At 56.4% G+C, this 15,236-nt stretch overlaps 1 protein-coding gene across 2 annotated transcripts; it reads right to left on the reverse strand.

The window, feature by feature from the left end:
• Positions 1 to 4,863: 4,863 nt before the first annotated feature.
• LOC105721063 (lipocalin-1-like) lies at positions 4,864 to 10,635 on the reverse strand. 2 transcript variants are annotated; one of them, XM_021674017.2, is made up of 7 exons: positions 10,332 to 10,635; positions 9,748 to 9,878; positions 7,972 to 8,042; positions 7,324 to 7,434; positions 6,367 to 6,468; positions 6,140 to 6,166; positions 4,864 to 5,054 (listed from the first exon to the last, which is right to left on the reverse strand). In XM_021674017.2, the coding sequence occupies exons 1-6, from the start codon at positions 10,419 to 10,421 to the stop codon at positions 6,141 to 6,143; spliced, it is 531 nt and encodes a 176-aa protein (XP_021529692.2). In that variant the 5' UTR covers positions 10,422 to 10,635; the 3' UTR covers positions 4,864 to 5,054; position 6,140. The 2 variants fall into 2 exon arrangements, with proteins under 2 accessions (XP_021529692.2, XP_021529691.2); XM_021674016.2 differs by having other exon boundaries at positions 4,864 to 5,059.
• Between the last annotated feature and the right edge of the window lie 4,601 nt (positions 10,636 to 15,236).

A 15,236-nucleotide genomic window follows, 5' to 3' on the forward strand; every position in this document is an offset into this window, starting at 1 on the left:
GAAGGGCTCAGCCTCAGCCTCTTCCTGACCCGCCTGCCCTGGTCACCTGCTTAGGCCACTCACACCCAGGCCACACATCCAGGCCACCTGCCCAGCCTCACATCTGGCTCCTCTGAGGCAAAGAGGTCCTGGGCTTCCAGGGCAGCGATCAGGATGAGGCCAACGGCCAGGAGCAGGGTCTTCATCTCCGGGGTCTGCGTTCACAGCTGCCTGACCAGGGAATTGCTGGGGCTGGGAGAGGCTGTGCCGGCGTCTCCCCCAGCTGCCCTTTATAGCCCTCGGCTCGGGGTCCCCTGGGGAGCTTGGCACAACGACCACCCAGTCCCTTCCCACAGGACCCGCAGCCAACTGGCAGGGACAGTCGCCGTTTTGAATAACAGCTCATTAAGCGCTGGAGGCGTCAGCAGTCCCCGCTTTCTCCACGGGCTCATTCCCACCTTGGTCTGCTTGGAGTAGGACACTGAACACATGCAGGAATGGGCATTTTCTGCACTTGGAGCCTCCAGGACAAAGGCTGGCTTCGCTCCCCACCCTGCCAGCATCCCCCATGGCTCTCTCTTGCCCCTGCAAGGCCTTTCGGGGGAGATCTGAGCTGCAGGTTGATGGAGAGGATTCAGGGTTTTGGAGAGAGGCATGTTTTCAATTCAGCTCGTCCTGGGCCTCGCAACTCAGCCTTGGTGGCCCGGGTCCCCGCCGTCCTGTGCCTGGGACATTCCACGCTGCACTGTCCTGCAGCATCCTGTGTTGTGATTCAGGGCCCAACTTCCCTACAGCCTCCTTAGGGAGCACTCCCCGACGCAGGATGGAGAAGCTCCCCAAACCATCCCACCCTCCTCTGGCTTCCCACTTAGTTTTCTGTAGGGGGCCTGTGTGAGTACCCTGAGGACATCTTTGTTTGCAAAGGGCCACCCCTGGGCCGAAGCACAACAGAAACACAACCTCTCTGAGCTCCAAGGCCAGGGATCTGAGCTCCAGGTGTAGGCAGAACCCGCTCCCTCTGAAGGCTCTGGAGGAAGGGTCCTTCCTGCCTCTTCCAGCTCCTGGTGGCCCCATGGTTCTGATCTCTGCCTCTGTCTTTACGGGACTTTCTGTGTCCCAAATTTCCCTCCGCCTTTCTGTTAGAAAGACTCTTGACTTTCAGCTCACCCAGATGCAGATTTCATCTAGAGAGGCTTAACTCAATCCCCTCAGCAAACATCCTTTTCCCAAACACGCTGACATTCACAGGCTCTGGGTGGACGTGTCTTTGGGGGCATCGTGCATCCCACTCCAGCAGAGAGCCCTCTGGAGCATCCCCATTCACGCCTTTGTGTGGCTTGTTGCCATCTTCCTCTGGCATCATTTAAGTCCCCAAGGGTAAGGACTTGTTCCCCTTGCTCACAGCCACAGGTCCATGAGGGGAGGACCCAGCGCTCCAAGAGGGGCTCCGTTATTGCTCCGGTGACTCTGGCCTCCCTGTCTCCCTGACCTCAGGCCTTCCAGCATCTTCCAGCTGTCACCATGTCACATGCAGGCAAGGTGAAAGGCACAGACACCAGAGGCTGGACTCAGCAGTTGGGCTCAAAAGGGCACCCTGTTGACCTGAGCCCCCACTGCTCTCTGAGCCAGGGGTTCTCGGGTTCTTTCCTGGGACTGGGGAAGCTCCTGAGCTTGAAGCATCTTCCTTGCCACCCAGGGCTGACCCCAGCAGAGGCCAGGGCTGCAGGTGATGCGGGCTCACAATGGCACTCTTGTGCCTCCCAGGCCCTGGTGCTGCCTCCCCTGCCTAATCCCAATTACCCCAGGGGTGGCACCGTAGGTGTCAGCTCGACCCAGTAATTACCTGCAGGGAGGACTGCTGGGTGGTGTCCTGCCATCCAGGGTAAAGAGAGGCAGGGCCAGTGCCCTTTCGGGCCAAAGACAAGTGGGCAGGTCCCAGCCCCCAAGGGCCACAGAGAAAGGCTCCAGTGTTCCCTGTCCACGGTGACCTCCTCCCAGTGACAGGCAGGATTCCTGCCCACTACCGGATCTCAGAGAGGACAGGGTGTTCTGCGAGGCCCCTTGACCATCCAGTCCCTGAAGCAGACTCCACGGCTTCCCCCTTCTCAGCAGCAGCCTGGACACTCAGGGACACCTGTGGGGCTCTAGAGGCAGTGTCCGTCCACAGCCCAGCAGGCTCTGCGGGAGGAAATGTGTGGATGGAGGCTGGCAGGCCAGGATGGGGATGTGGGCAACAGCCACATGGGCGGCTAAAAGAAATCATTTCCTCCACACGTGTATTTATAGGGGTGTGAGTATGTGTGTTGGAAAGGGCTGTACACACACATGATGGAACGGGATAGAGCATTCAGAAACAGAGCCGCACAGACGGGTCATTTATTAATGGAAACCCTGGCTCAATTCTATGGAGAAAGGATGGTCTTTTCACCCACTGGGGTTGGAGGAGCTGCTGTGCCACAGGCAGACAGACGGTCCTTGTCACGAGTGACATGCCTGCCTCACACAAAACCAGCTCCCACACAACCACAGGTGTCCACGGAACGTAAGTCCACAACACTTTCAGAAGAAAACAAAGAGAGACCGTCATGACCTGGGGTGAGGCAAAGAATTCTCAGCTAGAGCACCAGAAGGACGACTCATTCAAGGAGGACGGGTGGATTGGACGTCAGCATTAAAAACTGCTCTGCAAAAGATGCTGTTTAGATAATTTTTTAAAGCTATACGCTGAAAATAATGTATCTGCAAATTACATATCCCAACAAAAGAACACACAAAGAAATGTCAAACCTCAAGATTAAGAAAGAAAACAGCTCAATAAAAGAAAACAAAATCCTTGAACAGACACTTCACCCAAGAAGACAATCGGACGGCAAGTAGGCACCTGGGCTGATACGCGGCATCGCCAGCCGCGAGGGAAACGCACGCCGACCGCCGGGAGACACCACTGTAGGAAACTTCCCCCTACAAAATGCTGGCAAAGACGGGGAGCATCTGCAACTCACATGTCCCTGCCGTGAATGCAAAATGGCGCCACAATCTCAGAAAACCGTCGGGCGATTTCTTATAAATTTGTATATGTACTTACCATATGACCCAGTATGTATTTGTCTTGTTGGCATTTATGCAAATGAAATGAAAACACAGAACATGCATGTTTACAGTTAAAACTTGTACACAAATGTGTGTAGCAGCTCCATTCATAACCGCTAGAAACGAAACAAACGCCTTCGCCATCAATAGGGCAAACTGTGGTACATCCGTGCAACAGAACACTTCTCAGCAATTACATATGGGGCACGCAGCACTTTCTGAGCTACACGTGCGTGCACGGGCTCTTCACACTCATCGGCGCGATGTCTGAAGACTTGTGCGCCTGAGATGGGCGTGCCGGCCCGCGTGGTCACGTCCACCCTCTGCAGGTGACACCCGCTGCAGCCCTGTCACCCCTGGAGCCTGGCAGATGGGACATGGAGCTGGGCATGGGTGGCATCAGCTACGAGTGAGAACCTCAGACCCCTTGTAAGAATCAGGCTTCATCTTGAGATACAGAAAGCGGAGGCCAAGCGGAATCAGGTTACTTTTATTTTTTATTTTTTGAGACAGGGTGTCGCTCTGTCACCCAGGCTGGAATGCTGTGATATGTTCATAGCTCACTGCAGCCTTCATCTCCTGGGCTCAAACAATCCTCCCACCTCAGCCTCCCAAGTAGCTGGGACGACAGGTGTGTGCCATTAAGCCCAGCTAATTTTTGGGTGAGGGTAGAGATGGGGGCTCGCTCTGTTGCCCAGGCTGGTCTCCAACTCCCGCCTTCAAGTGATTCTCTCTCACCTCAGTCTCCCAAAGTGCTGGGAACACAGGCACGAGCCACCATACCTGACCAGAATCGACTTTTTTGAAAATGCAGTCTTGAAGCAGTGTTCAGGCCCCGGCTAAGGCCACCCCCCGACTTCCTGAGCAGCTGATTGTTCCACACAGCAGCTCTGCCCTAATCAGACGGCCCCACTCAGGGGCCACTCCCCACCAGCCCTCATTGCCCTAAGGCCAGGTACCAGACAATCAGGGACGGCCCCTATGCCCTGGAGCAGAGAAATGACTCCTGTTAGCCGGCCATGGGCGGCCGCTCCCTCTACATAGGCTGCCCCTGAGCTCCAGCGGCTACTGTCCTGTCTGGGGCGCAAGCCAAGCCCTGCGGCCCTGCCTGGCAGTCGCCCTCTCCCGCGGAGCAGTGAGTCACTAAGCATCTGTCTCTCCTCACTCCCAGCACGTCTGTGGTGCTGCGCCGTCTAAGGAAACTTTAAATCCTACAGACCGCCAGGCTCGGGAAAGGCGCCTGCATGAGGTGGCACCTGTGGTGGCTGCCCCCAAGCTGAGAACTTGCTGTCCCAAACCTGCCCATGCACAGAGGGGGACAGCGTTGGGCCAGGCCCTGGGGGGCAGAGCTGGTGAGGTTCACCTGAGGACAGGGCTGGTGAGATCCAGCCTGGAGCTGCTGTCCCCTCCCCCCACATCCAAACTCAGGGTCCGTGCCGAGCGCCCAGGTGGCCCTGCCCAGTCCCCCTCTGGGGCAGCAGCTGCGCTGGGTCCCAGGCCTTCGGGTCTTACTTGTGCGGGACCGAGGAGCAGAGCCTTGCCCCACCCTGCCCACCGCCAGAGCCTGAGCTCCGTGGGCGGCAGACCTACAGGAAGCACCCTGGGACCCTCAGGCCTAGCCCCCAGCACCCGCCCACCCACCAGGCCCCTCACACCGTTGACCTGCAGCACCCACCACGGAGAACTGGGCCGAGGCTGGCCCCCTGTCCTTCCTCCCACTCCCCACCCTCTCCCTGCACCCAAGGGTGCACCTAGCCAGCCCCCACCCCAAAGGACCCCACAGATAGGCGGAGCCACCAGTAATTGCTGAAGCTCTTTATCGAGAACCAGGAGGGGGACACAGAGCAGGAGGAAGGTGGGGGCTGGTAGGAAGGGGTGCAGCCACCCGGGTTCTGCAGGGGCGAGGGGGCTTTCTCCATGTCCCTGTGAACGACGGAGGTGCTGGGTGGTGCCGTCCTTGGGCTGCTGAGGAGCCAAGGTGCCCTCTGCCCTAGAAAGGGGGGGAGGGTGAGTGAGACCACGACAGGGAGGGTGGGAGAGGGATGCTTCGTGGGGGCGCATGCGGGCTCTTGGGTGCTGCAGTGTGGGTGCGTGTGAGCTCTCAGGGGCTATGGTGTAGGGGGACATGCCGGGCTCTCAGGGGCTATGGTGTGGGGGGACATGCCGGGCTCTCAGGGGCTATGGTGTGGGGGGACATGCTGGACTCTCAGGGGCTATGGTGTGGGGGGCACATGTGGGCTCTAGCGGACTACAGGGTGGAGGCACATGTGGGCTCTCAGGGGCTGTTGTGTGGGGGGCACATGCACGTTCTCACGGACTAGGGTGTGGGGGCTCATACAGGACTCTCAGGGGCTATGGTGGGGGTCACAAGCTGAGCCCTCAGGAGCTATGGTGTGGGGGACACACACTGGGCTTTCACGGGCTCCAGGTGGAGGCTTCAGCCTCTGGATTGGAGCAGATGGGGCAGGGACCCTCCGCAGGCTGCCCACAGAACTCCCTGCCGAGTGAAGAGGCATTGGGTGGCTGTAGACCAAGGGGAGGGCTCGGGAAGGACAGCGATGCGGTCCGGATTCTGGCTCCGCCCACACCTGGGCAGGTGACCTCAGGTGAGTCTCTGAACCTCTGGTTCCCTCGTGCAGCCAGCGAGGGGCCCATCTGACGCAGTGAGCACAGGCACGCCTGCCACTTTGCTGAATCTTTCAGCAATTCATCAGGGAAGCGGGGTCACAAGGAGGGCTGAGGGTGAGGGGTGCCAAGGAGGAACCTGAATCTCCCGCCTACTCCCATGCACGGGGCTGTGGGGTAGATACTGTCTCCGCCAGCAACCAGCAAAGGTGGGCTTGGCACTGCGGGGTTCCCAGCTGCCCAGGAGTCACGCCCAGGGCAATAGCAGAGGCCAGTGCCCGAGTGCAGGCAGCTCAGGAGCAGAGCTCGCACCTGCCTGGCCCACGCGGGGCATCTCCCACCCAGGTAGGAGTGGGGTGGGTGGGAGAGACCCCTCGGCCTCTTGAAGCGCCACTGAGCCCCAGGGCTGGATTTTCTCAATCGTCCTCTAAAGCTGTTCACTCACCCTAATCGCTCCCTGGAGAGCAGGTTTCTGCAGGAAAAGGAAGCACAGGTGAGTCAGGAGACCCCAGGAATGCAGCCAGGACTGGGGCCCTCATCGGCCACCAGCTCCACCACCCCAGGAAGGACAAAGCCAGAAATACACGCAGCGCAACTATGCGCCCGAGCAATGCGGCTCTGCTGACGTCCCCACTCAGGGACATGGGGACTCCACAGGGCCATGCTTCCTACCCCTCTGCCTGGGGATGAGGATGCTCTCTGTGCCAAGCCCACGGGCTCCTGCGGCCTTCTTAAAGTCCTCCAAGGCTTCCGGGTTGTTCTCGGGGTCTCTCCCTGTGGGTGCCAGGACGAGATGTGGGTGCTCCCGGCAGCACTGGGCAGTCGCCGGCACCCCTGTCCCAGCCTGGAGGCCTGAGCTGGACTGGGGAGGGGACCTCACCCACCATGGGGGGACTTGAACCCAGAGGCCCTCAGGCTGGCAAAGTGGGACCAGGGCACCGTGGACGACTCGGGAGGCTCCCGCGGCAGCAGAACTGGGAGAAGTGGGAAGGGCTCTCTGTCTGTGCCGGAGCATCTCCCACAGTGAGGATGGTGGATGGCAGGACGGGCCCGCCCTGAAGGAAGCACCTCTCCCCTCTGGGGTAGGAGGGCACCGCCTGTCCCTCTCCTCTGTGATTCGCACACCCCTGGCTCCAGGGAGAACTCAGGAGCCTTCGCCAGCCTCGTCCTCAGGCAGGGACGGCACTGACGCGCCACTGTCTGCAGGCGCCGCCTCGTCCAGAATTCAGCCCCAAGAGCTGGAACGTCCTTTCCACGCAGACTCCTGCTCACATCCCCGCTCCTCTCCCCTGCTGGACGACCCGCAGGAACGCGCCCAAGGATGACGCTGCAGGGAGCCGCCCCGGGGGAGGGCCTGGTCCACCTGGTGACACGTGTGACCTTTCAGCTCCTGTGCCGACAGCCGTGGCTCCTTTCTGCCTCCGCCGCAGAGACCTAGGCCGGGGCATCCTAAATCCTGAACTCCAGGGGTTGGAATTGGGGCTTTTGTCAGGAAAACCCATCCTAAGGAAACTGCAGTAGGTTCCTGGGTCCCAGTGGCTTCTCCCATGGAAAGAGGGTGCGGGAGACTGAGGGAGGAGGGAGGGCAGGAGAGAGGCTCGGGCCGCGGGGCGGGGGTGCGGGACCCACCCAGGAGCTCCACCACTCTGATTGACTTCCCGTGCAGCTCGTCCTCACAGAAAAGGATGTAGTGGTCCTTCACGTGTGACCTGATGATGTACATCACATGCTCGCCCCCGTCTGCAGAAGGACAGCAGCACAGTTCTGAATTAGCCACTGGAGCCTTCAGAGAGGATCCCGGGACAGTGTGTGGCACTGGGCCCAGCAAGTCCCGCAGCTTCTGCACCCTCCCAACTTCCCAGAGGTCTCCCAACAGGCCTGAGTCCCAGGCCATGGGACCCTCACTTCCCAGGAACCCACCCGAGAGGCAGCCACATCCCAGACCAGTGAGGCATGGGAGGTTCCAGGTGTGAGGTCTGCAGAGGTGGGAGTTGGGGTACAGCCCCCGCAGCCAAATACGACTCTGCTCCTGGCCCCACCTGGGCCTCAGCCAGAGCTACAGGGAAAGTCCAGAGGGTCCATCCCGCCACACCTGGTGTTTAGGGTCAAGGGTTCACGTCTCTAACACAAATTGATCAGTGGGAGGGGAGAATGGGCTTTTAATGGGGTCAGAAGGCAGCAGACCAAAAGGCCACCCCAAAAAGGCACTGGCTGCCTCCCACCACCACTTTTAGCATGTGTTCGAGCTCAGGCTCCGGCTCGGGCTCCAGGACTCACCAGCCGTGTATTTTCCCGGCTCGTCAGTTTTCTCCAGGATGACCTTCAACTCCTGGCACTGGCCACTTATCCTGGAAAACAGAAGCTCCCTGGCAAAGCGGCCCCGGCCTGTGCCTCCCCTGGCCCGGGAGCAGCCACGCCGCAATGCCCTGCAAAGGCGGTCCCAAGTCTGCCACACACCCATGGAGGAGGGTGCTTCTCTGCATCTCAGACCAGATGCCAGCGGCCCCTCCAGGCCACACTGGAGTTCCTGCGGTCTCCTGAGGTGGCCAGGAGCTCTGCACCACTCCTGGTGGCTGCCTTCCTAATGCCCCCCGCCATGTTTGCTGCTAGAGGGACCTGGGCTGCCTGATTTGCAGGCAGTGTCTGTGGCGTGGGGCTGAGCCCTCATCCCACCAGCTGCTTGCTTCCTTTTGGAGATATTCAGGGACAAGCCCCATGTCCACCATGATCTGGCCCAGAGAGGGAAAGGTTGAATTAGGGGCTTTCGGGAAAACAAACAGACAAACATCAAGGTCATTGCCAGGGTCAGTGACTTCCTAAGGGCTGGTCCCGAGGACCAGAGCACAGGCCCTGTATGCCACTCAGGGGGATGCCACGTGGGTGAAACCACACAGGTGGGACGATGTGCAGGTGGGAGCCACATGGGTGAAATCACACAGGTGGGAAGTGGCACAGGTGGGAGCCACACAGGTGAAATCACATAGGTGGGAAGATGTGCAGATGGGAACCACATATGGTGAAATCACACAGGTGGGAAGCTGCACAGGTGGGAGACATGTGGGTGAAATCACACAGGTGGGAAGTGGCACAGGTGGGAGCTATGTGGGTGAAATCAGAGGTGGGAAGTGGCACAGGTGAGAGCCACGCAGGTGGGAAGCTGCACAGGTGGGAGCCACGCAGGTGAAATCACATAGGTGGGAAGTGGCACAGGTGGGAGCCACGTGAGTGAAATCACACAGGTGGGAAGTGGCACAGGTGGGAGACACGTGGGTGAAATCACAGGTGGGAAGTGGCACAGGTGGGAGCTACGAGGGTGAAATCACACAGGTGAGAAATGGTGCAGGTGGGAGCCATGCATGGGTGACATCACACAGGTGGGAAGCTGAACAGGTGAGAGCCACACGGATGAAATCACACAAGTGGGAAAATGCGCAGGTGGGAGCCACGCAGGTGAAATCACACGAGTGGGAAGCTGCACGGGTGGGAGCCACGCGGGTGAAATCACACAGGTGGGAAGTGGCACAGGTGGGGGCCACACAGGTGGGAAGTCACAGATATGAGCCATGTGGGTGGAAGTGGCACAGGTGAGCACTACACAGGGACTTCAAAGGGGTCTTCTCCATGATGTCCTACGTCCCCTCTTGTTCATTCTGCAAGCCTCATCCCCGCACTTCTCCAAAGCAGAAATTTACTGCCAGGACTACGAGTCCACAGTCCATGGGCCCTGCCCGCGGGCCTGACTCTGGTCTAAGGTAAATACCTTTTCCCAAAGGGTCCTGCACAGCACCAGACATTCCCCAGTGGGCGAATGAAGTGGGCAGTACCCAGCACTGCCCCTGGTAGCCCACAGGGTCTGATCCGGGGCCTCTGCCCCCCAGGCCCCCTCCAGCCGAGGCACCTCAGTGGCACAGTTTGCCCTCAAGCACTACAGGAGGGGCTGAGAGGGTCCTCCCAGCAGGTCTGCCCACCTCCCCAGCACCAGAGCTCTCCCGGGTGGGGAAACGAAAGCCATAGACCAGGTTGCAGGCTGCCTGGCTGACTGGCGACACTCACAGAATGGTGACCTTGGCTTCCAGGTTGCCCCCTTCCAGGGTCGTGAGAGTCATGGGTGTCACCGATTCCAGATTCATCTCAGGAAGCTCCCAGTCCACCGTCATGGCCTTTAGATACCATGTCCCTGACGCCTGGAGAAGGTTCCTCTATATCAGGCTCAGGCTGACCGCTCCAGATCCTCTCCCCGCTTCCCTGGCCTGCAGCCCTCAGACTCTACCCCACCCCGAGGGCTGGAGATGAGGTGCATTCCCCAATCTGACCCACCCAGAAAACACCCAGCGCCTCGCCAGGCCCACCCGAAAGTGGCTCCAGTCCCTGTAATTCAGCCAGGACCACAGGAGCCCTCACCCCCAGGGGAGAAGTGAAGTCAGCCAGACCCCCACCCTCCCAGCCTTGCCCCTCTGTGCCCCCACCTCCCCAGCCTAGACTCCTGCTGCCCATCTCACCATTCCCTCGGGACAGGGCTTTAATGCCCAACCCGAAAATGAGGGTCTCCTTGGATGGGGGAGGGATGGGGTCTCCATCCAGCAGTCTCAGCTTCGCCCCACACCCGCTCCAGCCCACCCTTCCCATCCGAGCCTCACATCCTGAATCTCCTCGTCCGAGGCCAGGAGGTGGTGGGCCTGCAGGGCAGCAAGGAGGCTGAGGCTGACAGCCAGGAGCAGGGCCTTCATCTCCGGGGTCTGAGTTCACGGCAGCCTGACAGGTGGCTTGCTGGCGCTGGGAGAGGCTGTGCTGCTTCTCCCGTGCCTGCCCTTTATACCGCTGGGCTCAGGGTCCCCCGGGGACCTGGCACAGGTGACTGACCAATCCCTTCCTGGATGTAAACACGGCCAGTTCTGCAATGGAGCAGATAACGTGCCATTGTTGGAGGCTGGTGAATAACATCTTGTTAATCCCACAGGATCATCCGGACAGGGCCACGTGCAGAGGAGCGGGTCTGCAGATTTTGCCTGGGAGGAAACTGAAGGGAGTGAAGGGTGTGCAGGCCTCCTGGGGACGTGTGTGGCAGTAACAGGCGCCCTCCAGCCATCCCACACGCGCTGGTGTGCACACCGCCAAAGGGGTTTTGGGTTGGAGTCCGAGGGCCATGGGCTTGGGGCTCAGCTGAACTTCCTGCATCTCTGGGAAGGTTACTTGGCCTCAGATTCATCCTGGAAAAAGAGGGACCCTCCTGTGTGAACATGGTACCGTGTGCATTTAAGGGGGTGTCCACACTCCTCAGCAAGGTGTGCAATACCTCTGCTCCACACACGGGCAGCAATAGTCAGACAGAAGACCAAGGCAGGTGAGTGTGTACATGCACGTGCGTACATACAGACATGCACACACACGCGCACACACACACTCACATAAAACCAGGAATGGAGGAGAAACTCAGGCTGGTGATGGGGCTGAGGTGGGCCTGTTGGCTCCAAGCCCCAAGGCAGGCAGAGAAGGCCAGGGTCCAGCTCCTGGGAGTGATGGGTGCGGCCTTCCTGAGTCCAGGCAGGAGGCTGGAAACCCTTCCTGACACATTCGGGGCTGTAACTTCTTATAACTGAGTGGACTCTGTGGCACAGGAAGGCAAGAGGACAGCGACGCAGCCGCAAGAGCAGAAGCTGAGACGAGCCGTCCTCAGAAAGGGCGACTTCATCTGCGACACCTTCCACATCACCGCAGAGCAGAAGCCTGGGACCCGGGATGGGGCAGAGGCCACGAAACACTGCCCGACAAGATGGCGGAGAAAGGCAGGCACGCAGAGGCCCGACATCCTCACCTTGAGATGAGCTAGCAGGGCAAGGTTGCAAATTACTCAAGGAAACAGCACTCAGAAAGGCAGGCTAAAAATGAGCACTTGGTGCAGGAACTTACACCAGCTAAGGAAAGTCTGACACTCACTTTAAACCTGCAGGAGTATGATTGAAATGCCTAGCGATTTAAACACATATAAAGTATAAAATTAGAACTGGCCAGAATCAAAGAAACACGAGAGATGAAATAGAAAGAATGACAAATCTTGAAGATGAATAATAAAGTGAATAAAAAACTCGACAGGATCGATTCCAGACTTGACATAGCGGAAGAGACTTAGTGTCGCGGAACATATACTAACAAAATCAACGAAGACGGAACAATCTGAAAGAGAACTGAGGTGTTACAGACAGAGTCAGTCTCCAGCCTGCAGCTAGTAACAAAATGAGTGGAGGGAACCAACCGGAGTGCAGCAGCTCCGAAAACACAACTCACACACACACACACGCACACATGTGCACATATGCACATGCACACATTCATGCACATATGCATGCACTCATGCACATACACACATATACACACACTCACAACCACATGCACATGCATACAACACACATGCACATACACATACACCCACATACACATGCAGACATACATGCACATAACACACAAGTGCACACATACATGCATGCATGCACACACATAAACACATGCACACACATGCACATATACATTCACACATGCACATACACACATACACAGCCACACACACGTGTACATACATGCACACACACATGCACACACGTACACACATGCACACACATGCACATATACATTCACACACATGCACATACACACATACACACACCCACATACACACATGCACACACACATGCACACATACACACATATGCACACACACACATGCACAAAGTTAAGACACATGGAGAATAGATCAAGAAGCGCCAATATAAATGGAATAGGAGTTCTCAAAGGAAAACATTTTTAAAATGGTAACAAAGCAACCATAATGGCTCAGGATTCTCCAGAATTGAAAAGACATAAGATCCCAGATCTCACTTACAAACCAAGGAATGATCAAAATTGAGAAATCCACTCCTAGAATATTAAAGTGAAATGCAGATCATCCAGAAAAGGAGAAAAAAGTCAAAACGGCCAGAAAGAAGAGCCATACAACCTACCAAAAACACAGACGTGAGCTGACGGCAGACTTCTCAACAGCAAGGCTGCCTCCCGGAAGACAATGGAGTGGCGTCTTTAACAAACCCAGGGAAAATAACATTTGCCTTTGAATGTTATTCTCAGTGCAACTTTCATAAAATACTGAAGGCAAAATAAATACATCTCAGACACTGAAAAACAGCTGAGAGTGTCTCCCACTCACTGGCCTCCATTAAAGGGGCTTTGAAAGGGAGAATTTTAGCAAGTCTGTAGCAGGCTGGGGCAGGGAGGATAAATGATGTCAGCAAAGCAAACTACCTGCTGGCTGTACAAATACGAATGGTGCAGACTTTGATGCAGGGAGGAAGGTTCTATTTTAGTGGATATTTAAAGAGTGTTAAATTCACACAAAACACACTTGTGCCCATATGCATGGGTTCATATGAATGAAAAGACGCACATGAAGCACAGGAAAATAGTGAGCTATGGTGAGAGGGAAGTAGAAAGGGGCAGGCAGGGATAATAAATTTTCAAAACAAATGAAGGCTGTTAGACAAAAGCATGATTTATTTTTCATCAGTGTGGATGAAAAATTTCATCAACATGAAAACAACTGAAAGGACAATCACAAGGAGATGAATATTCATGAATTTGAAGGCATACTGCATAAAAATGCAAGAAGCCAAACAGACTGAAGAACAAAGGGGTCAAATCCACAGTCGGAACAGGAGATGCCAGAACTTCCCCATTCGACACAGAGAGCTAGAGTTTTTAAAGTTCATACTAATGTAGAAGATTTGGAACCAAAATTGTAAAGTATACAGACACTGCCCCAACAGCTAAACAATTACATTGTTGTAATTGTTACAATGAACAATTCTTAATTGTTAATTCTTATTAAGGACACATGGAATCATTTAAAAATTAGGCCACATACCAGGCAATATGGGGAATTTCACAGAACCAACACAGCAGAGCCTGCCCTTTTCAGCTACGAGGCAATAAAACTAGAATCGGCGACGAGCAGAGTGTTACCTAAAGAGAAAAGTTCAAGTCTACAGCCTTAGGTGCATCTGCTATACGATGAAAAAGTAAGTTAGGCATTGAAATAAAAAACAATAACACATAACCTAAAGAAATCAGAAGGCAGAAATAATAAAGAAGAGAAATCCATGGACCGGAGAATACAGAAAAAGTGAGATCACCCAGAAACGCAAAACTGGCTCGTCGAGGAAAATGCAGTAAAGTGGGTAGCCCTCCGGCAAGCCTGCTGAAGAAAGCAATGAGAAAAGCAGCAGTTCAACACCGTTAGGAAAGGCGAGGTGACAGACACTGCGACGGAGGCCAAAGAGAAGCTCACGTGACTGAGGGAAGCTGAGCGGGGCACATGGCCGGCGGGGCTGGGTGTCCTTTGCCACTGTCATTAAGCCTGTGGTGTTGACACGAGGCTGCACGGATGGGAGCCCAGACACAGACCGGAAATGGAATCAGAAAATTAGGGGCGTAGCAAACACATTTGAGGGGAAAATATTGAATCAATGAAGCTTTCATCCGTACGAAAAGGACATATCCATTTAGCTTCCTACCTCACACGGCACACAGTTGATTCCAGGCAGATTAAAAGGCTTAATATGAAAAGCAAAACTTTAAAAACGTGTGGAAGAAACGGGACAATCCCTCTGCGACCAGGAGGTACGTCCTAAAGCTGCGGAAGAGTCACGTCTTTCACAGAGGCAAGAGGCGAGCCAGACAGGGGAAGACCTGTGTGCGTCCAGCTGCACGGTCTCAGCATGCAGGGCGCACGAGGAACTCCTGCCAGTGATGGAGAGGAGGACGGACAGCTGCAGGGAACAGCAGGCAGAGGATGGGAAAAGGCAGTCGGGGGAAGAGGTGACCCGGACGCCGCAAGGACGGGAAGAGGGGCTGAGTAAGGAGACGGGCATCCGAGGGCCGAGGCTGAGCGCATTCCTCACTCTGGCAGTAACGTGGGTAGGATGAGCTGTGACAGGAAGCACCCGTGGGTGCAGGCGCTGCAGAGCAATGGCCCAGCTAGCGAGGCCGGAGACAGCGTGCCCCGGGCCTCCGCAGTGCCGCTGCCTCCCGCAGACGCTGAGATGCTCCTGCCTGGTCCTTGTGATGTGCAAGTGGGGAGCTCCCCTGGGCATGATTTTGTAAAATTCACCACAGCTGTCTCTTTCCATGGTGTTGGGAGGCCCCGGGCTGGTTCAGGTGCAGCAGGGCCTGTTGAAGCTGACGGTCACTCTAGCTTAGAAGCTCCTGCCTCCCGGGGTCCTCTTCATTTTCAGGAATATGCCCGCCGTTCCCTGTGCCAGTGCACCTGCTGTCATGACCCAAGGATGCTGGACTGCATGTCACAGCAGGACATGAATGGGAGTCGGCCGGTCGGGAAGGAGAGGCGGGTTTCATCCTGGGGTAAGCCAGAAACGGGTCATGGTCAGCTGTTCTGAGCTCCCAATGTACACGCCTGTAAGCCGGGATTCAGTCCTCACCAGTGACGGTCAGCCCCTGACGTGAACGCCTGTGAACTGGGATCAGTCCTCACCAACGTC

This window comes from Aotus nancymaae, unplaced genomic scaffold, assembly GCF_030222135.1.
Source record: "Aotus nancymaae isolate 86718 unplaced genomic scaffold, 86718_ANA_hifiasm-v0.15.2.pri h1tg000158l, whole genome shotgun sequence".
In the NCBI taxonomy this organism is placed as follows: Eukaryota; Metazoa; Chordata; class Mammalia; order Primates; family Aotidae; genus Aotus; species Aotus nancymaae.